The 24,021-nt window shown below is 42.5% G+C and overlaps 1 protein-coding gene across 4 annotated transcripts in view; it reads left to right on the forward strand.

Annotated features, from left to right (window-relative positions):
• Positions 1–24,021, forward strand: part of LOC100650599 (transcription factor SOX-6) — a 326,314-nt gene that overhangs the window by 235,642 nt on the left and 66,651 nt on the right. The window contains exon 1 of one of the 4 annotated variants that reach the window (XM_003396081.4): positions 9,756–10,662. The exons of the other annotated variants lie outside the window; for them this stretch is intronic. Within the exon in view, the coding sequence (XP_003396129.1) occupies positions 10,646–10,662 (17 nt within the window). The 5' untranslated portion in view covers positions 9,756–10,645. Of the gene's footprint in view, positions 1–9,755; positions 10,663–24,021 lie in introns of those variants that run through there. 4 annotated transcript variants of the gene reach the window in all.

A 24,021-nucleotide genomic window follows, 5' to 3' on the forward strand; every position in this document is an offset into this window, starting at 1 on the left:
TTATGGTAAACCAACGGACGGCGCTTCGTTTATTATCTTCGAGTTTATTGTGCTTCCGTGGCCGATTAACTCGTCTAGTCTCGAGATCGGAACCGCTCGTGATCTCGCATATACACGACCTGGCTGTGCGCGTTCTCTAGCCTTTTGATGCTGTCCAGCGTCGCGGTGCGATAGGAGCCGTTTGCCGGATGAAGACGAGATTCCGTGAAAATAATAGAAATAAACAAGTAAAGAGAACGACGTCGACTGATTTTTTGGTAGTGGTAGAGTGGCAGAGAAATTAAGATAAAATAGGTTTTAAAGAAATAGGAAAACTTATATAATAGTTGGTTTAATCAGGGGATTTTTTAAAACACACGTAGAAAGTAGGTACGAAATTTAAATAACAGTTTACTAGCAAATGTTTAATAATACGAACCTTTCGTTTTGGAAAATCATTAATTGATTCCTAATAATAATTCCCAAGTGGATATCGATTGTTCTCCCATTCTTCTTATAAAACTTCTGTACAACAGGAAATAGAACCATCTGAAACATCTTATTTACGCTAGGTCGGAACGGTATAACAAGATCGTACGATAAATCGAACAAGACAGAAACTACAAACGTTTCGATAATAGAAACATCAACTCGAAAAATTTAGGGACGAGAGAAATAGGAAAACAACATAAATCGATATCAGCAATGATACTGTAATTTACAACCTCACTATGTATCGTCGAATTTAAGTACCACACATTTCCTTCCTTCAAAATGCGTTTCAAACGGTGAACGCAACACTCAGATCTGATCGTGGATTACATAGGTTCTTCAATTTGTCCCGGATGCGTGCAACTTTCGCGGATGGACGATACATGATCGCGAAAGGGACGAGAGCACGTTGCCATCCGTTCGACTACAAACTGCTTATTGTTTTTAAACGTCCGCGTCGGCGTAACGGCGCGCGAGGCTGCAAAGAATGACAGAGGATGAGAACGGAGACGATAATAATAGCCGCGTGCGAGAGAACGGCACAGGCATCGGGTTTGCTTTCGCGGCCGCTACTCGCTCGCGCCGTTTTCTCGGCTCGCCTTTATGAAATATCCTCGCCATTCTTTCCAGCCTGACTCACCGGCACCGGGCTTCATTCATGAACGCAGCCGCGCGGAGAACAGTGATCCGTACTGTGCGGCCACGCCGCTTTAATTGCGCGTGTACACGCGGCCACGCGCGCGTGTCAGTAACGGATACACCGTTTTTATCGTGGCAACGAACCGATCTTCTGTCTTTGTATACACTCACGCGTGGCTTCCTCGGAAAATTTTCTAGAACGATCTTTTTAATCTATTTTTTATGCTACCGTACTACGAATGGCATATGAACTGATACTTGTTGGAAAACATGTACAGTCCCGTACATAGGTATTAAGACATTTGCTGGCGTCGTACAGGACGTGACAGCTAACCTAGGTCACCGGACAAATGATTAATTGAACTGAATTTTGTACTAATGCAAGATAACGATGCAAGCTACAAAATGACAGTTTGTAAAAACTGTTTGTAAAAATGACGAATCGTAAATCTTGTTGTTGATTTTCGGAAAGTGCAAAGCGATTAAGAAAAGTTTCAATTTTTCGGATAATCGACTTGAAATGGAAAAAAGAAGAAGACGGTTATTCGTTACACGACCATTTCGTAGAGAACAAATTTTCTTCTTTTTACGATTCAATTTAATAGTCTGAATTTTGAATTTTGTGTTAAAGAACCGCAAATATACAATTTGGCTACATACTATATTATCGTCATCGAATATTGGATCTCGGTTCACATGAAATATTTATATTTAAACGATGTCTGAATAGATATTGTTTAGATAGCGACACAAAAATTACATAATTAACATCGAAATGTACTACTGTATCCGCTACTATCATTGCCGTTACCCTCGCTATTAGCCTGATTTAATTAATTATTAGCCTCTTGGATTTCCCTTTGATATCGAGAGTATTGTAAATACTGTTGTAAACCTTCTGAATACAGCATTGAAACAGAGTATCAAATGATTTACAAATATACCTAGAAATTGTAACATATCCGTCATTCATCGTTACGATACGCAATCGATCGAAAGATAAATATAATTATTAATCGAAATATCGATGGATAAGAAAATCAAATTGTACTAGTTAATTCTATCGCAATTAGATTTTCTAACTTCTATACGTATTTTCAGATTTGTATTTAATTTGCTCGATAATGATAATGATAATAGTCTCGCCAAAGCGTTAATAAAATTTCGATACGTTTTATATAACATATTCGATATTGAGATAACAATTTTCCATCGTAAGTGCTCAAATACTTTCGTGTGCCAGCGTACGAATATCAGTTGAGAAAGGTTACATTTCTCACTAACCTTTCTAGTAGTCACTGTCTCCATCCTCATGCAAGCGTATGGCACTATCTGGGATGCACGAGCGTCACGGCCAGATAGATACAAGGTTACAAGAGAGCCGAGACTATCGAGGTATTGCCGCCGCGGATTCCTTCGACATTCCCGGCCACATTCGCACGCTCAACGTCCTTATCGTGATTTCGAATCAGCGCGGGCGAGACGCCATTGTCTGCTGCCACTTTAAACGAAGAACAATTAGACGCGCTCGCGGAATCGAAACCTCGAAGAAGCAGGTTCTTTATGGTCTAAGACTTCGATACCAGTCGTTTGATACAGCTCGAGTGATCGCTCTGTGCTCGAGCATGAGAACGGATGCGGACCGAACAAAGGGTCCAGTCTCCGCTCGATCTGATTTTCTGTAAGCGTTACTCTGTGCCGCTGTTCGCTTCGCGTGTCGCGATTAAACGAGCTATTGAAGAAGGGGAATGCGTGTCGGCGAAACAATGATACGCATCCACTTTACAGGAGACGAGAAAACAGAGGTTCTTTGGTGGCACGTTGCTTGCAGAGTTAGTTTCTGCTTGAACGTTCTCCGGTATCGCCTTTGCCAGCTGAATCGACAAAGAGTTGAAGCAAAGAGAAGCAACTGTATGTCTGTGAATTTGTATTTACAATGCGTTGGATTAAAGTTTCGTGGAAGTATAGAAATAAAGTACACGACAGGAATTCAAGCTTACAAACATGCTGTTCTCTCGATGTAATACAATTACTTTTGCTATGGTTAGTGATTTGGAAAAATTCCTTGGAGAACTCTTATCAAAAATTTCTTATTCTACTGATCCATCATCGCACGCAGTCCAATTTCCAAATAAATTCTACGCGACAGTTTATGCCAGGCTTATCTCAAACCAACGCCAAAACACATTTTCTGTGGTCGTTTATTAATTTCTGTTCGAACAAATTGCCGAAAGAATGTCGCTCCTAAACCCACACACCTTCACTTCACCTCGATCGATCCACATAATCCACTAACGCGAACAAAAATCCACTGCAAGATAAGAAAGAAAAAACGGCAGGAAACCCGCTCTTACAAGATACGTACATTCATGTAAATACTCTCTCGCCTAATTGCCCGGACGGAACACGCGCGACACCCGTGAACCGCTTCGTTTTACTCCAATTAGTCGGCTCCGCTCCAGATTCCTCGGAGACTGGCCTCGGAGCACCTGGTCAACAGGTATCTTACGAAACTCCTGTCAATCAACCGTTGATCAAATATACACTACTTCATTTGTCGCTGCACCACGCGGATCTCTGGCGCGCTAATCGGTCATCGACCTACGAGAGTCTCTTAAACACCTCAACCAGTCTCCTTTCCGCCGTGGATAGCAACGACAATGCGGGCGGCCGCGGTTCGCCGGTTCCCGTTATTTGCTGCGTCGCGATGCACGCCCACGCGCGCTTCCATGCATATGCACGAGGCGGCGCGTGCACTCGCCTATTATGGCCGCGCGGAATACGCTTCGATTTCGATCGCCATCGGACACCTGTCACGCGTACTCGAGCGATCGCGTGGCTTTCTATTTATACGGGCGCGCATTTACCGATGTGTGAGTTCGGTTGGCGAACGAGTCATCCTTGTAAAAAGTCTTTCAACCTCGCGAAGACAGTGGATGTAGACGCGTGCGCGAGCGCGTAGAGGGTGGAGACAACCACGATGAAACGATAGAGGGCCAAAGAAAAGCGTCCGACAAAGGTTACTATTTATAATCAACGGGACTCGCATCACCGGATGGGCCAGGCGGGGGTGCGCGAAGAAGAACCAGGCAGAAACGGTAGAAGAAGAAGAACACGACGACGAACACGAAGGCGAAGAAGAAGAGGAGCCAAGGTGAAAAAGGAAGATACGGAACGATGCAGAGAGAAGCTGCCGGTCACGCGCAGCAACTGCGATATATTAATAATGGGAGCAACAAAGCGACAAGGAAGAAGCATAAGGGACAGCAGGGGCAAAAGGAAGAGAAAAAGCAGAAGGGGGGCGAACACCGTAGTCGCATCCTCTTCTATTCTCTTTGCTCTCTCGATTCCTGTTCTAAATTCGTCGCAGGCCTCGTTGCAACCGTTTGGCTTAAGGCTAACGGTCCGTTCGCTCTCTTTCTTCCTCGCTTTCTCCCTGTAGCCCTCTTCGTATCTCCGTTACTCCTAAAGATTCCTCTAAACGCGTCTCCTTCTTCGTCTTGGGGATCGCGGGAGTCGGCGACTCTCATTCATGAGAAGAGCAGCGGAGGACGCTAGAGCACCGAGAGAATCCGGCGAAGGGACGCGGCAAAGCGGTGACCGAACAACGAGACAGAGACGCTAGAGCCGCGCGAGGAGGACCCGAGCAAGCGCGAAAGAGAGCGCCGGAAACGGTCGCGAGCCAATGTTCATTCACAAGCGGCCACGACTGCCGGCTGCTCGTCTTCTTGGTCCTCTTCTTCTTCTTCTACCGCTGCCACTGTCGCTTGCCTCTGCGTCCCGTATCGTTCTCCTCCATTTTTTTTCTTCTCCTCTCTTCGTCCAACACCGTCGTTGTCGTGCTCGTCGTCGTCGTTGGTCCCGGTCGCCGTCGTCGTCGTCGTCGTCGTCGTCGACGTCGGGAGCAAAACGTGCCGACGCCGCGTCGTTGTCGTCGTCGTGCATAAATCTCGTCCTCTCTGTCACGTGGCTCGCGTCCCTTCTCGCTTCTACACCCACTACCAGAGGCCGGTAAATCCATGGAAAGGAGGATGCAATACACGTACGATACTCATTGTTCTTGTCTGCTCCCGCACTCGGGAGGCCGGTTACCGGAATAGAATGGTATCCCGTGCGGGTTAATACGGTGCAACGTATAACGATGACCCATCTCCTCCTCCGCGACGAAACGAATCGTCGTACGGGCGAACGTTTCAAATCCTCCGATGCATACGCAGTCTAAACACAAAACAACGAACTCACCGGTTTTTGCTGTTTTTGCACACCGGTTTTGTTTCGATCGCACCGGGGAAATTTAGACCGCGTTTCCGCTCGTCTGATACTCAAGCGACAACTTTGTGTGCCATCTTGTCGCTTTATTGCGACGATAATATCGCCCCGGGGGAATGTCTTTGTCGTTGTAGGAGATGAAGAATAGCTGCTACTGAGAGGATTAAAATGGATTATGAAGGAACGCTTACTTGTTATTCATATGGCTGCTTGGTCGAGCGCGTCTTAATTTTGAAATCCGAAAGTTTGACTGCAATTCACGTTTAAAGTTGCTTTTAATTTAAATAATTGTCACATGACACGATGCTCGTATTCGTATAATATGGTCAAAAATTGCGATAATTTCATGCAATATAGTACTTCAATTACATAGTTCTCATAAAAAATATCAGAGAACACAAATGTCATGTTTCTTTGACTTTTAATTATAAATTTCATATAACACGATTGTAAAGAACAAAAAATCATTTAACAATCTGTTATTTTGAGAAACTTATTAAAAAACGATTGTTATACTTGGATCTATCCGCGAACGCTGAGTGTCTGACTAGAAACTGTACCTAATCTACTTACGATACAAGTCTACCGTAACTCTCGACTCTTTCATAAATGCAGCGTAGCTTATTTTCAAAACATGAATATATTCTTGGAAAATACATTATATAATATCCGTTATATCACGAGTAGTAACAAACCAACGTTTTACAGGAAGTAAAAAGAAAATCTTTTTCCAAGCGTATCGCGATGAAACAGTCCAGCGAATATTGAACATAATAAATAAAATAATCAACATAATATATATATAATACATATAATTAACACTTCTTCCTACCGAAGCAACGATGATATAGATTTCCGCACGAAGCTCATTCGCATCGTTCGCCGATCTTAATAAAACTTACAATTAGAAACCTTTCGTGCGTTCGAACCGAAAGACATTCTAAATCGTAAAACGGTTATTGTGGTATTGTTTTCTAATTAAGTTGGTACTGCTACTCGCTAAACGGTGATACTGCTGTTTTGATAATATTCCACAATAAGGAAACAGCCTTGCCGCGATATAAGTGGAACAAACGGTGATTCTTCTTATGTTGCGATGCACCAGGAAACTCACATTTTCCGCAATAAGCATGTCCACGTGGAACGATTCGCCGAACGGGACCAAATACGTTTCGAGATAGTTCATGATTTTACGGCTCTCGCGTCAGGCGCTCAAACACAATTATAATTTTTAATAGTTAATTAATCAGCGTTCCACGACCGAGTCGATCTCGAAACACGGAGAAACACGTAGTATACGCGGGTAGTCGGCTCCTCTTTCATCAGAAAACGCGTGTATACGCGTCTCGAGTGCGGCGTTCAGCGTTCTGAATCGAAATAACCTTCGCAAAACGATTCGAGGACCGCATTTTGGGGAGAGGCGTGCACGTAGTGGCCCAAAGAAAAAAGCGCATCGCCGCGTTTTGTGGCCGTCGATAAAAAGGCTGCATCCGCGAAGTGGACGAACTTCGTTGCCTCGCTGTACACGTGTACGAGAGAGCGTGTACACGCGTGTAGGATGGCGCGCGCGCTCTTGAGCGTATGCGTGCACGTGTGCGTGTCTGTTCTGTTTAGTTCACCGGTGGGGATGGTAAGGGGCGCAAGTCAAGGGTGCATTGGTGCGGAGGACGAGCAGCAGCCAAGAGAAGAGGGGGAGTGGGTTTTGCGGAGGACATGAAAGGGATGCGCGCCGACGCCATTCTCGTCCATTCCTCTCGCCGCGGTAGGAACAGCGAGGGTGGCACGGGGGGTGCGCGTTACGACCCTCACACAGTGCCAGCGTGAATGTGTACCTGTGCGTGCACGATGAGGACGAGACAGGATATTCTATCTGACACGGCCACGACGAAGGCAAATGCAACCGAGAGATCGAACGCGACTCGGCTGAAACTGAGCGGCGAGAACGAAGGAACCCTCGCCGGTTCGCTCGCTCTGACGCACGTAGGCTTTGAGTTGGCAGATTCTGTGGCCGCGTTTGAATCGTGGATTTCGCAGGATAGACGCGGGAACATGTAAAGTTTTTTCATTTCTTCTTCTTAGAGTAAGAAAGGATGAACTTGATGATATCGTTGATTGTCGATTTTTAGCGTAATCATAGATTTTCATAATCTTTCTTGATATTTCATTATTGTTTTCAGTATCGTCTTAAGTTGTATTAGAATCCTTTCCGCCTTTCCTACGTAGAGCAAACAAAAATTAAATCTCCACAGACTTCTTAAATAGTTTGAGAATTAAAGCGCTGTCTGGTTATAAAACTGGATAGATTACCAATTTTTAATTTGATACGTAAAATTTGTGTTCGATCAATTAAACCATTAAAGGGTGCAAAAATCGTGTTGCAATAAATATCGACGATATCTTTGAATTTCTACAATACGGTCATCCACCTTATCTCTTTAATATCGTTAACAATATCAAAAACCTTCATAGCAAAGCCACATAGCGAGGCTCCAGATTCACAAAATCGAGCAATGGCGCAACCGAACACCTGCAGAGATTTCTACCTGACCGAGCTGCAGGGAGCAGCGCCGGGCGGAGGTGGAAGAAACGATCCAGGGATGTGGGCGGACAGCTCGGCGACAACAATAAGCATTGTGATTTGCGCGGGTGTGCCTCGACTCTCATTGGTCGGCTTCCACCACCTCCACGACTCTGTCGTAGGGCCGTCGCCGGCGGCCGGGGGTTGTGCCGCGACCGCCGCCTCCGACCGAAACAATAGACAATGCGCAGCACCGCCGCCGCCGCACCTGATCCGACGGGATTCGAGCGCCAGTTGAAACGCCGGTCGCGAGCCATTTCATTCGCCAACCCGGAAAATCGAAGGGGACTCGATTAATAGTCGTTTCCCAATGTCGAACCAGCTACCTTTATTGGAGGCTGGATTCGCAATGGGGTTGGAAGAGAGAGTTCATTGTAATCGAATGTTTCGGAATATGAAAGGTTTAAGGATGCACCTTTGGTTGATTATAGAGAATTACGAGATTTAGCGAGACAGTAAAAATTCATATTAATTTGTTTTATAATTTACGTACGGTGTACACCTACATAAATTTATGAATAAGGACCTAATCCTTCATACGTACAGGATATATCTGAAGTATTTGCTACAAAGCGATAATTCCTGGAGTCGCATTTAGAACCCTATCCTATAAACCACCTGGACTACGTAAGTTACGTTTACCAAGTAGGATAAATAATGTTTGGACCCTGTGCCAGGATCGCAAGTCCCGTTAAAAGGCATGCGTAAATCGCCGGCGTTCACTGTCTTAGCGTGCCACGTGATACGCGTCCTTCTCTTCGCTTACCCTATTCATTCGCTAGGAAAGGGAGGAGCGAGAGCTGCTAGATACAAAGACGACGAGGAAAAAGATAGTCGAGAAGCTAAGAGCTGAGGCAACATCGAACACGGCAGCGCTACAGCGTACGCTGCCCATCCTCGGCGCTACTACTACGCCCAGCTCGGCGTCCGTGGCTCGTGTCCTCGGAAAGGGCTGGCAGGGGGTGGGAGATCTCGTTATACAGACTAGGGAAGGACAACGAACGGGGTAGGGGGGGTCATACGGGAAAAGGGATATCGGCGGGCGTGCACAGGTGAACGGAGATCCTCGCGAAAACCCGACGACAACGAGCGTCGGCGCAACACGAAGACGACAACGGCAACGACCACTACGACGACGAAGCGTACGTCGACGACAGAGTGGCAGCGCAGAGAAGCCAGAAACGAAGGCGTAGACGAGGACGAGGACGAGGACGCGAACGAGGACGACGCTGACGGGTCGTGGCTGTGCCGCGGTGGTGGTAGTCTGGCAGTGCAGTGTCGGGCAGAGCGCGCGCCTTCGCGTGGGTGTCAGAGGAAGAAGGCGGGACGTACGCCCGAAAAGGGGCGTGGCGGGCAAGAGAACCCGCCGCCGCCACCGCCGCCGCGGCCGCGCGTCGGCCCGTCCGCTGCCGAGCGACAGCGACACGAAACGAACGGCCACCGGTGCGACAGAGAAAGGGAAAACCGCTGAAACGAGAAAGAGCTAACGAACGTGCCACGCGACGAACAGAGACGACTTGATTCGCGTCAACTAGCGATCGTAGTAGCGTAGAAGAAGGAAGGGGCAGTAACGGCGGAGTGCGAGCAAGCGCGACGAAGAGGAGGCGAGGCGGGTAACAAAAGCAAAAGGAAGAGGGAGCGAGCGCGGGAGATCGAGAGAAAAGACGAACACAGGGAGAACAGTAGCGGGGAGGCGAGAGTGGCGCAGCGCGGGCGCCGAAGCGGCGCGGAGTGGCGCGGAGTGGCGCGGCGCGCCGCGCCGGCCGCCACCAGGCAGCGCCTCCGAATCTCATCCCGTTCGGTCCTCGGGGGCTTCAGTCAGTCAGCCGACGCTCCGAGACGCGGTGATTATTCCCATTGTATGCCCGCTGCTCGAGGGGGGGTTTCTTCCACCACTGACTCTCGTTTCCTCTCTCGCTCTCTCGCCCTCGCGGCCTACTGCTGCTACCGCTACCGCTACTGCTGTTGGCTGCTGTTCTGCTGCTCACCGTTGTCTACGTCGTCGTCGACGCGTTTCAGAGCAGCGCGTTCTCGCGCGTTGCAGGCATCCGCGATAGTGTCGAAAACCGGGAAACGGAGCGTCGGTGTCGATCGTAAATTCGCTCTCGATCCGCGACCAACAGTCGTTCTTAATCTTCTTACTTGTTCTTCTTCCGCTTCTCCTCGTCTTCTTCTGTTGGACAAGGGAAGATCCGGGCCAAAGACACGCGGATCAACCGGATTTCAACCGTGCGTGCGTATGTGCGCGCGCGCGCGCACCCTCCGGAGCTACATCGATCTTCCTGTCTTCCTGCGAGTGAGAGATAGATCGGCTGTTACGTCGCGACGGAACCTCAGCCGTCTCCAAGAATCATGACGTAAATGCGTGTTTGGGACCAGCCGGCGTTTACGGTCGTCCGAAGACTGGAGTACTCTGCGTACGCAAGAATTCTTACCGGTTATACGTGGCCGACCAGTGAAACGATTATTCTCCGACTTCGCCGCATCGAGTGCTGTTTGACGTCCGATCTGTCGATCCGCGGCACAGCCGACACATGCTCATCTCTGCTGCCTCGGATCGTTGGTTCTCGTTCAAGTGCCGGTTCTGTGCGGGGGTGTAAAGTATACGTATATATTTTGTAATTACGTGACAAGTGCCACGAAGACGTCGAAGGGTAGTCGAAGCTACCAGCGCGCGAGCAGGATGATATGAGCACGCTTGGCAGGTGAGTGAGACGCACGAGCACGTGACCGCGTTGCGAGAACGATACCGGTGTACCGGCGACGGTGTGTATACTCGTTACTTCTGTCACTTCCCTTTCTCACTTTCGATTCCAATTAACAACCGCCTTTTCAAAATTTAGCAGATCGTCATCTACGTATACTCGCTCTCTTTGTCAGCCACTCTTCAGTTTCAAATTAATGCCACATTGCCTACGATCGTTTGGAGCATTATTTACAAATTATTCCAAATGTGTGCGTACTCTCCCTGGAGCACGTCGCTCAGCGTAATCTGTCCAATACTCGAACGATAACGGTAGTGGGGCGCGTGTGTGCGTGGCCAGCGTGTGTTCCTGCCAGACAGCCCGTGTGCACACGCAGGGCCATGTGTTCCCGGCGAAAGAGGAGATCGACAGCGAGAGAGAATTGGGAATACGAAGAAGGGTGGCCGAGAAAGAGAGGGAATCGTGCATCGCATCTGACCCAGTGACCCTCCCTTGACTGTGCCTGTTTCTACCGTTTCCCCTTAATGCCGCTACCCTCTTCTTTGGGTTTCTCCGGCTCCTTCCTGCTCTCTATCGTCGTCGTCGTTGTCGTAGCCTGTGTCCTACGCGACCCTCTCAAAAATCTCGAACGATTTCGTCTTTCCTTCTCGGTCGACCACTTGACGCACTCTACAAATCCTCTGTCTCCGCGTTCAACGTGTCTGAACATCTTGTCAAAAGGGGACAGCGAATGATCCCTGGGAAATAAAGTCGACTTCTTCTCTGTAACGTGGCCGGCCTTGCTTATCCTGCATCTTAGGAGAAAAACAGAGAGAAAAACGATTCTTTTACATGGGATAAAGACACGAGTGTCATCGATGGGACGATTATCACAGTGGCAGATATTTAAACGTATTCGAGAAGTGGAAAATTTTCACAGCAGATTTTAAGTTTGCTGTTTCTAATCGTCGAGTGTCATCTCGTGGAAAGCTTCGTTTCAATTTTCCATCTTCCGGTTCATGGATAGGCAGGCTGTAATACGCTCGAGATCGAAAGTACGCGGCCTGAAAACGTGCAACGCGCGAGCTTGCCTCGCGTCGACATCAAAGGGTAAAGTCGCTGGTTTGCATAAACAGCTAAACCGGAGCGCGAGGGGACGCCGATGGGAGCAGGATAAATCTTTCATCGTGTCCTTAATTAAAATCGGTGTAATAGTATTTTTATTGTAGAACCACTCGGGCTACCCTTTGCGTTTGATCGAGTTTCATGACAAATTCACCGCCGAATCGAAACTATTTTCCGATGTTTGATGATTTCGGTATCTTCAAACGTCTCAATGCTTTTGATACGTTAACCATGCCCGTGAATAATAATCCATGAAACAAAGTGTTTGTGAATTATTATCGAGGTTCCATAAATGCCACGATAATCCACGTAGTAATATTTTTATCGGGCTACCATTAAACTTGTGTGTTGGATCATGTTTCTGAACAAGTACATACATCCCCAATTCCGAGCGTAACTCTTTTTGTCGTTTGATGATTTTAATATATCGATCATCGTTGTTACGAATAATAAATCGTGAAACAAGATACGCGAATTATTCCCGGGACTCCGTAAATATCATGAAATTTCGCGTAGACAACAGACAGGCGTCTGCACAAGCACGAAACTAACATAGGATGCTACAGCGTCGCGAGGTTAGTTGGGCTGACTATCATCCCAAAATAAAACGCGACTGTCAACGTTGCATTGTGTCTACTGAACAGTTGAACACAATATCCGTGGTTGTGTCAAGTAGAGACAAAATTCCGAGAATCAAGCAACATCTCTCTACTCTATCTATCTACTCCCACAATCTCTACTCTCGCGTGTAGTGATATTAGATTAGAGATGTGGACGAAGTATATCTCGTGCAACGTACACAACGTAAGGAAACACGAAACAAAAAAGTTTCCAGCACCAAGAACATCCGAAACGGAGCTTCGGGGAACGAGTTATTGGACGTGTCTTACGCACCGTAAAATTACTACTGTCGTGCCACTAACTCCTAGCGTTCTTCGTATGCCCCCGTGCAACAATCGCTTTCTTGCGAGAATTCGGCTATTAAAAGGTTTGTTTGGTCTTTGCGAAAGTTGAAAGAGATTAGACGCGATCCGGGATTCATGCGTAATATACATATTGTTTGGATATAAGATTGGAATAGAGGGAGAGAATTATTGTTATTGAGTCTTTGTGTTATTTGATTAGACGTGTAACAGTTGCGCAGTCTACTTATAGAGATGTCGGTTCGCTGATTTAGATATTGAACAGATGCTAGGGTATAGAGGAAGCCGATGAAATTAAGTGGAATTCGAGTTAGGTGTGGGATTTATCGATTGGAAAATTCAGGTGAGACAGTGGTTGACACGTGAAATTTGACAAGTGATAGAAATTGGTTAGCGTTTAGATGAAATCTGAAAATAGCTAGAAGTTAATGCGAATATATCTAATTAAAAAGTACAAAATAAATGTTGCTCGTTCTGCGATACTGTGATTAATTAGGAAACTTAAGGATCATAATTATTTTGATCACAATCGCCAAACTTAATACCGGTGTATTTTCGTACATTATGCGATATATTAAATTATATATTTAATACACGAAGTGGTTAAACGATAGAAGTAAAAATAAATAGAATTAGTTATCTTAGCGCGTAAGTGTCTTTCATCCTATGACAGCCTTTATTCAAGAATAATCATTGAACAATTCTAATACTCTAAAAACTTACCTTTGAAAATCACAGAAGAATTTTCAAAATTAAATCTCTTCTTAATTTCTGCTTCAAACTTTCAGTTTTCTTTCACGCGAAATGTTTCTATTCCGCTGTAATTTATCGCGACACTGTACCCCCGCGTTTTACAGTCATCGTCTTTTGGCTCCAATCTGACAGCTTCGACAACCGAAACCGTACAAGACAGAACAAAGACCAAACTACAAGAGTCTCTGAATAATTGAATTTCAGCAAAATCCTGCACTATTCTACGATATTTCGTTTTATCGATCACTCTGAAGCGTCTTAATAATCAATTAGTCAGGTTTCCGAGCAAAGCTCTGTTACCCTCTCCGAGAATAATCCGCGGATTCTAGGTGCGCACTGCCGAGCGTACGCCACGGTTCACGCCAAAAATACCGAATAATCTCGAGAGGAGCGTGATAATTAACAGCGAACGCATGGTGTCGAGGAGCGTTCGTGCAAAACGCCTCGTGCATGCATTGTTGCACGCGCGTTGCATAATTAGGATGTACCGATCGATAGCCAAGCGAAAATGAAGGTGAAAATGAAAAACCCAATCTAACTATACGAATCTCCGCTTTGTCTGTATTTCTCCATTATTCATTGTATTCTACGATATCGACTTTATCGAATCTTGCAATAGGCTCCGTAGATATCGGTTTATTAGTCCCTGACGAATGAAAGCGTCTCTGGTAGACGATCGAAGAGGTCGAAATAAATGATTTTGATTCCTAATTAGGTCAATATCGGTTTCTGTTGCACTAACTCAAAGTCGCTCGAAGGAAGGGTAACAGACGAAGGAGATGGTAGCGGAGGAAGCAAAACGGAGTCATGAAAGATCGGTGTCCTTTTCTGCGTGCTCGTCTGAAAAGATTCGCAGAGATACAAAGTGTCTTCAGACACGATACATCATATGTATCTGCTTTCCGATTCTGTCGTTCTTTCTATTCGTTCATCGAGCCGAATGAGAAAAAAATGCAGAGGAAAAAGAAAAAACAGAAGATAAAGGGAGGAGAAGAAGGCGAAAAAGAAACAAAGGCCGGAAGTAAAAAAAAGTGTATGTGGAAAAAACAATATAGGCGCGTTTCTTTACGTAACGCCGCGTTCGCAGCAAGTGCGTTCGTTTCTGCATTTTTCCGCGTCGTTCACCAGAGTAAAAAGGCGGGAAAAAATGCGAATGGAAGAGATCAAATGACTACACAGAGACAGACTTTGTTATCGAAACGTTTCTATATCTCTATCCATATTCATCGACCGCCTTTACATTTGTATGATCTCTCAGCGCGCGCCACGCGTAATAAATCCCCGCGTCGCATGGATTATTAGGCCCGGCAGCCTCTCTCTCTCACTGGACGTATTATACCTCTGATCAATGACCAGAAATAAGATACCTGTGTGCACGTACGCTTTTGCTGGCCACGGTAAATAAAATGATGATAACGATGCTGTAAAAACCGCGGCTCTAATCGGCCGCGTAATGTTGCAATGGCCACGCGTTTTAGTTTGTCGCGCTCGAAACACTTGAATATCAGTTACGAAGATACGTGAAACGTATAAAAGCCATCTCGTTTATTTTTTTAATTATTTTTCGTTTCATTTCAAAATATTGCGTGCAAACGCCTTGATAATGCTTTATAAGAACCATAATCTAATCTCCAACCGCTTACATAATATTAGAATGGCATTATCTTGCGTTCCTCTCAGATACGATTCTTCGAGACGTACACGTAATGTCGAGACTTCCAATAAATTATCGTGCCGTTTAGATTTCCTTTCGAAAACGTGGATCTGAATTTTCTTCGATTATTATTATACTATGGATGCTTATTCATATTCATATTTTCGCGAACGTTTAGCTCATAACTTGTAAAATGTATTTGTTTTATTGTGATAAGGAACTTGTTATTGTTATAAAAGAGAATTTAATAGTATTGATAATCTGTAACAATCGTAAGCGAGTTTTATGTATCTACATCTGAAATATAGAGCATACGTGATTGGACAATGCTTCGCAGGAAGTACGATTTAATTGACAATTAGTCTCGTGCTGTAATAATATTAATTAGTCTTGCTCTCAAGAATATGCTTATAATTCATTAACACGACTATAGTTAACGACTAGAATCGTCTTCGTTCTGTTTGACTTCGAGAAATAGTAGCTTCTTTCCGACTGTAATATCTACGTCTGAAGCACACAAGGGGCCGAGATAAGAATGAGACAAAGGATTTAAAGCATTTATAGCGAGGACACTGATAATTCGAAACTGGATTTAAAAATTGACAGTATTTTTGAAAATGACGAATGTAGTATACTTATCTAGAAAAAATCACGATTATTCAGTTTCCAGAAAGAATGTAACTCGCATCTTTGTAAAATATCGTCGTATGCTTTTGGTGCTCGTACTTAGTAATACAAAATAAAATATGAGCTTAGTTTTGTTTAAGCGGTTTCATAAACTGCGCATCAAAGATCGCTGAATGCATTACGGTCGAACGAATTTGAATTGCAAAAATCATGTAGGTCATATACTTTGACTTTCGTCTGTAACTTAAAAGTACGTATTATTCTAGTTTTTTTCCTCAATGCGTAACGTAAAGAGTATAATTATACCGATAATTGACAATAATACAACAATCTAATCGCAGATTAGTTATGTGACGCAATGATTATGATATTTAAATCTGCTGTATAACGTTTTCGAACTTAAAACTCCATTTTCTTGTCCATTTAACTTAAAATGTCATCTATCAGTATAATAACTTTGCAAACAGAGTTGCTACAGTGTCCACCGATAAGATCGATTATTATTTCTTAACTTCATATTTGCGTTTAAATTATGTTGCAGCCTATGATTAGATAAGTACCACACAGTATTGTCAAATTTTCTACTATTTATCTGCGTGATAGCTCTTTAGAAGATGACAGACTCTTTAAAAAACCGAAATCATATCTCTTTGACGTTTTCTTGTTTCCTTCGCAATTAATACATTGTCAATTATTCGAATTGTTTGTCTTCGTATTTGTACAAACAAATGTAAAGAAGTTTCATAAAGATTCATGCGTTCGGTATGAAACACGAAGACAAAGTTCATCGTATCGAAATATTACTTGTTACAAACGTTACAATGTGGTAGATTACGTGGAATATCTGCGATGTTGAAGTGACGAATGTTTATTTTCAAGTAGATGATTTTTCTGTTAAAAAGATAAAACAAACTGAAGCACAACAAATAGGAATATTTCTAAGTTTCACATTACACGTCGTTATAACGTTATAGGACAATTAAAATGTACTATACTTCATGAAATACCAATTAAACTATCTGCCAAAGCTTTAAAAATGTATAGTACAATTGATATCAGCAATCGACGAACTATCGATCCTTATTCCGATAAGCTCCGACACTCACGAAAAAACTTAGTTGGTGAAACAAGAAGCGAAACTCGAGAAATCATTTTATTTGGCGTGAAATACGTGGACGGGTCTATAATTACGTGTGACACGTCGCGTCGGTCCATACGAATTCAGAAACGTATGCATCGTCTTCACAATGTTTCTCGCGCGATTGCGTCACTGCGAGGCGGACAAAACGTGCGCGCGCGCTATCCCCGAAGTGTCAAAACGTGCGAGCGCGGTCACACTCTTCGTGTATATCTTCGTCATTGGCGAAAGAAAAAAAGTCACGATAACGTGGTCCAGGCCGTATCAACGAAAAGAACACACGAACCGTTGTTGCGCAACCGGCGACTAACAATATGTATAAACACTATACAACGGCAGAGCGTATCTCTCGCGATGATGCTCGTGCGAGCATGAAAATATATTCATGAGATAAGAGGTATTCTTGTCGAGGGAAGAAGTTTAGGAAAATGAAAGAGATTTTATGGGTCAACGGGGGATAATTGTTAAGAATTTCTTGTCGCGTGGCTTAATGAGTATGGTGTTCGAAAAATAGATAATTAAATTTCGAAAAAATGTTCTACTTCGTTCGAATTTTTCGACTGCGTCGAACCTAATATGATCCACAGCGATGAATGCCTAATACATTGATTAACAGCGTACGGGCAATCGAAACTTCGCATTAATTCGCACGCCATTTTTTCGCAGATGCTCGTTAATGAATAACCAAGTAGATAATCGAATGATCGTTTTACGTGATATCCTTTTAATCTGAAAACGATATATGTTGGAATGAAAGAAGATACATATACGTGAATGATAATTAGATCTGATAGCGTGTTTGATATTGACATTATGTATGTATCTTGGATAATTATAGAACATATTAATTACAAATTATTTCCTATGAGTTATTGTTTGTTGCTTAAATTGGTTTCCATTTAAATAAATTGTATGCTATTAAAAATTCGAAATTCTGATTCTTGTTTAAATTACAATTTCAGACGATTTTTCTAATCTGATTTCCGTATGATACTTCTCGGCTTAATATGGAAATATAAAATGGTATAAAAATTCTCAGAATATCTATGAGATAACATTTCCAACCTTCAACTTTTCAAAGCCTTTATTTTTTCATAATAAGTGCAACATTAGTCAAGAATAAAAATGATGTCACATAATGCAAGCCAATCTAATATAGTCTCTTATATTAACCTGTATTTCTATTAATTCACAGACTTAATCTAGAATAATGTTCTGTATTTAACTTCCTCAGACACAGAAATGAAACGTTTTTACAAAAACACGTGCGACGTAGCTTATGCATTTTAACGCGAACATGAGACATCCGTACACAAATATAACGTACAGAGCAAATCCGTCCTCGCGCAACTCATGACTTTTCCGTTTTTTCGATCCGAGCTGAGCTTGATCATACTGGTGCCGACGAAAATCTGTCAGCAGTTAAAGGTCTCGTCGCGCGGCTAATTAGCCTGAAAACAACGGCAAACTTTCAAAGCAAAAGAGAAGCCGGGGAAAAGGTCTGTGCTCCAATTACGACGTTTCCATGAGATCGATGGATACGCAACGACCGCTTTTTTACCGTGATCCCAAAGGTAAAAATAAAAAAAGGAAATAAAATAAAACAGGGGGCAAAAAGAAAGAAAATTTCCAGGCTGCACTCACGTTTCCGTTTCTGCTTTCATCGACGTAACGCGTGTGTGTCCTGGTCGTGAGGGCAAATAATCGTCGATCGCTCAGCGGATACGCAATCGTTGATCTGGTTCTCTGTAAAGTTGCGCAGGTAGAGACGTTGCAACGATTTAGAGAAAGAGAGAGAGAGAGAGAGAGATCGGGATAGATTAGAGTAAGTAATGAAAATATTCGGATGCTAAAAAGTATGAGTGAGATGCGTGTTTATTTTTAATATCTCGTGAGTTGAAAAAGAAAGAAAAACGAAACGAAGGCAGAACTTGCGTTTTGATGGATGAAATAAGGAGTTTATTAATTCAGGAGCTATGCCAAACTATGGATATACCAAACCGTGCAGTTAACTTTCAATCAGTTGAGTCATTGAAAATCACAATAGTACAGGTTGTATTTAAGTTGGGTTATTTAATATTAATTGATATTCTATATTTCACACGACATGTTGATGCTTTCTATCATGTAAAACATGAAACACAAATTAGAATCAGGTATTTTAAAAGCTTGCTCCAATTATACTAATTGAGGAACTTAAGATTAAGAGTTAGACAGGCTGCTAAAGAGAATGGGAATAGCATCGATACCAAGGAGGCTTCTAAATTGCAGAGCAACGAATAGCACGAATTTAGTAGGCAAGCCTAATACAATGATTTTGATCTCGCTTTTGATAATGTTCGTGTATGGGACAATTGCGCATGGGAGCGCAGGATTGTCATCGAGAAATCGTACGACCTTTTCTCGGAAGGTAATGAGGTAAGAGGCCGATTACTCTATAATCGACGTGCTCGTTGTGCCGTTACAACCGAGCATCCGTGACACAATATGTTAGTGTAACAAAGAAATAGAACGAGATCTGTGTAGGGTAGTGATACCATGGTATCAATGCGCCTTCGAGTCTTTTGTAACGCCGTGGTATCAATGTGTTCTTAGTATCTTTTATGATGCCGGTTAAAGCAATGTTGACGAAATGTTAGAATTAATTTTTTGATAAGTATCATCGTATTGTTGGTGAGCTGTAAATGGTTTTGAATTTAATCTTATATAAACGGCGCAAGAAACAAAATCGTCAATATGAAACTCTTTATCAGTTCATTCATTTGCAATTAATTTTGCAATAACCACCGTTTCGTTTTCTACATCTGCATCTATAGTTTATCCATAAAATTTGTTCAAATTCCAAGTCACAAAATACGCACATTGGATCTTCTAATTCTAACGATATCAGTACATTATTAAAATTTCAACAATATTTGGAAATTGAGAAATAGTGGCGTAGAATATACGCAAAATAAAGCGTAGAATATGAATATATAGGTATGTACGTAACTTATAGAGAGATGTAGAAAGTTATAAAACGAAGGTTGGTTACTAAGATAAAATGTTAAATATTAATCCTTTGATTTTGTTTTCATTGAAGTTCCGCTGATGAATCGTACTGCTATTAATAATTCTTCGTTGGAGGATATCTCTGCTCATTTCATGCATATTTAAAAGGGTCTAAATTACAATCTGCCGATACTTCGGTGTCATATTGCGCTGCCACCGCGATTGCTTTCGATTTATCGGTGTAATAACTTTCGAAGACTTCCAAGCAGATATTGATTATTCATACACATGCGATGTTGTACCGCTTCATCGAAGATTGATTTTCGTAATTAATAGAAAACACAGCAAGACTGTTTCTATTTTGCATCTACCACCATCTTCCTCGCCATCGATTTGTTTCTAATGGAAATTCATATTTTTCTATAAAACGATCTACACGATCGTGTCGCTGCTTTATTGTACTTATTAATCGTTCGAATTAACAAAATTCTGATAAAAATATGATATTACTGCAATTGTGAAAGCAATAATCACAAAACCAAATGACTACGTAGTCTCTTAATACTTGCCACATTCTTGCACGCTAAATACAACAGTAAACGAAACAACGAGAATTTCCTACAGCTAGAAGTTCCTTATTCAAGTCAGAAATATTCACTCGTGATAGATACAATCTAGCTTCATGAAAAATATCTAGGATCATGTAAAAATTCGTAATAATAGGTTCTGTTTATTGAAAGGGTAGAAAGATTTGCAAAACCGGACGATAAATTAACCGATAAATTACACGCAACGCGTAAATATCTTTTAACGTGGCTTCTGTTAGTACGTGTCGATCCGATTAAAAGGCTAAGTGTTTCGAAGTTACGACATACCGGGCCGGTTGTGATGTGGAACAACGGATTAGGTTTAAAAATAAACGAAATAATGTACTGCAGCGGGGAAAACAGATGTCGCTTTTCAGCCACCGGAATAGTGACTTTCAAATGCAAGCGGCGAAAGCAACGCGTAAATATCATTTATCGCCGGCTGTTTTACCAAAAGTCATCTAAGACGGAGCTTTTTCACTGTCTCGAGTCCTCTCTCTCGTGAGCAAATCGTCCGTAGCACGGAGAGTTTAAAAATTGCGCGGCCTTGTTCGAATATCGTGTGACAAAGCGTTCGAAGACGTATGCATTAATAAAAAAATATTTTACCGCTGCATTTAACTGAAAACAGAGAAATCGAGATAAAGAAATATTGACAAATATTGACAAATATAAAAATTTTACGCTTCCCTTGATAATTTCCGATAATTAATCCCCTCGATTGTCATTGGTAGATATACATAATTCGCTTAAACGAAAACATTTGAAACTCCACAAAATTCGTAGTTATTTTATCAGCGGGGACAGAATTATAGGAACTAAAACAACATATGGCTCGAAACAAAAAACAACATTCGAGTCGAGTGGAACTATTTCTTAAGATACGCGATAAACTAAAATTTCAATAAAAGTAAGAAACAGGAAGTTGCATCTCAATAGCAGCTCTTGAAAAAACGTTTGAGTCACTGTCTCCACCCCAATCCTTAGCAAGGACAAGGGTACCCACGCCAAGAAGTCCATCAAGGCGCACAAGCACACAGTCGTATAGCCAAAGCAGATCGCCTTTCGTATTCCCTCTACTGTAAAGTCAGCTCTATCGAATCTTACTTGGAATAGTAATTTGTGAAATTCTAAGAAACCAGTGCATATTCTACATGTTTCACCTTCTTCGTGCTATTTAAGATACTTCCATTCAAAGCACTATCGTTCCAAGAAAGTTACTCACTTTTATGATATATATTATACGTCTACAAAAGTTCTCAGGATCTTTTTATTCCTATATCTATAGGCACTTTACAAAACATAGAAAAAGCTTCACAAGTATAATCTTTATTTAAATTCCCTTTAATATCAAAATATCAACCTTTATCCGAATTAATTTTCTTACTATATATAAAGTTGCTTTTATGTGACAGAATTTATGACACGAGTATGCATAATATTCGTGCATACCAACGTCACCGTACTCTCAACATCGTCTCAATTCGTACAGATTAGTTCCACATTCCTTTGGCCTCGCAGCATCAACGTTCTAACATTCATCTCACGAAGATAAAAAGCCGCATTCTTTGGTTCAAGTAGCGCACGCACGTGGCCGTTTTGATCCGCGACGAATTTTCGTTCCCTTGACTGCGGTCCTTGCCGGGCGGATCCGTATCCGCGCGGGCCGACACGCGCGTGTGCGTGCGACGCAGCCGAATGACGGGGGCGGCTGCCCGGAGAACACTAACGCGTTCCAGATGCTGCCCGCTTTGTTCCCATCGATGCTCTCTTTCTCTCAATGTCTAAAATTTTCTCCGTCTTGCCGTCTACCGAATCATCGACATCCTTCTCCGTTCGCCAGCATGTGCAGTCGTTTCACAACCTTAAGTATTTCCGTTCGATTGTTTTTGTATATTTACTCTCGCGAGGCATGCGCTCGGTTCTTGCCTCGCGCTTTGTTTGGTTACTCGCGCCACGAAGAAAACGTCATCTAATCCTTCTGGAAACGCGGTTCTGCGTTTCCGTGAACGATGAATCGCGACAAAAGTTTCGAGCGACGCGTGCACACGCGTTTAACGTAAGCAAGAGTAGAATGAGGTTGTTCGCGGTCGTTTCGAGCGGAGTGTTTGGAGCGCGGAAAGCCGAGCGTGCGAAGCAGGACGAAGCGGAGGACCAGGCTAAGATTCGAGCAATTTGACACTGAACACATGGCCCCACTTCTCGAGCCCACACTCGGCCAGAAGACCCTCCGTTTCTTCTTGCGAGTTTCGCCCTTTGCGCCGCTGTGCCGGTATCCTTCACTTTTGTTCCAACCGATGCCGTTCCTCCTTTCTTTCACCGATTCTTTCGTGCTCTCGCATACCAATGCCTTCCTCAGTTTTTCCATCATCGAGATCTGGGCGTAGGAGAAAGGTCGAATTGAGAGTGTTAGTTTTAGTGACACAGTTTGGTATGGTCTTTTTTAGAGCAGAACAGATGAATAGATTTGAAGTCGCTAGGAGATTCGATGGGAATTTGGAGCAAGAATTCTTTTGAATTAATGCGGAGAGAATAACTGTTAGACTGTAGATTTTTATACATTTATGGGGAACTTCAAGATACAGAAGTGCGTAGAAAATATCGTACGATATTTCTTATAATATTTAGCAAGTGAAATAAATGTCTGCTTATATCATACATTTTTATTTCTTTTCATAAAGATATAAATGTGTATCGATATTTGTTCCATAATTATTTATAATGCCGTTTTTAACGTTATGAATATTTTAATGGTATAACATGAAGACCTTCATAATTTCATCGAGATGTTCCAGTAGTGTTCTTCTACAATAATAGAGTTGGCATCACAGCTTCGGATTGTTATTACTGTTAAAAATGAAACTCCGATAAAAAGAAATTTTTTAGGAATAGTGTGAGAAAAAAATATTGTTTGAAGTTCCATTTCAGAGATGATGTTATTATGTTGCATCGCAGGCTTAGAAAGAAATGCATAGCATGGTAGAAAATTATGGTAATGACAAATCAGTCCTTGTAAACAAGATATGCTATCTGCTACTATTGAAATATCAATCTGTTTCTCGCTACCGATCAAGATCTTGTCATTAATTTTATTTCTTTTATTCACCTTGTTGACAACTATAAACTTCTCGCGACAATGTTGATGCATACCAGTGACGGATATGATGATCGTCGTTTTTCAGCTTTTAGTTTGATTCATGATGATCCTTCGTTGCTAAATAATAGCGACAATATATAAATAATAGCACTAGCTAAATTAATTTTAGAGGCTTACATATTATTCTAATATACACACGCTATATACATGAAGTAAAAGAAGTCACAAGTTTAAAAACTTGTGATTTCCAAATCATGGAAATTTACAAACTTGTAATGTTCCAGAAGTAAAAGTTATTATTGCGAGAAAACTATACCGGTGCTACACCAACTATATTAAGGAATACCACGTTGAAAATCTACTATTTAACACTTCATTTTTATATCTAACCGGAAACACAAAAAATCTTAAGGATAAAGAAATAATTATTCATCAAGTTGTTCATTTCGCTTTCGTGGTTACTTTATTGCATAATCAAAGAATGA

The sequence above is a fragment of the Bombus terrestris genome, chromosome 6 (genome assembly GCF_910591885.1).
Source record: "Bombus terrestris chromosome 6, iyBomTerr1.2, whole genome shotgun sequence".
NCBI classification, from domain to species: Eukaryota; Metazoa; Arthropoda; class Insecta; order Hymenoptera; family Apidae; genus Bombus; species Bombus terrestris.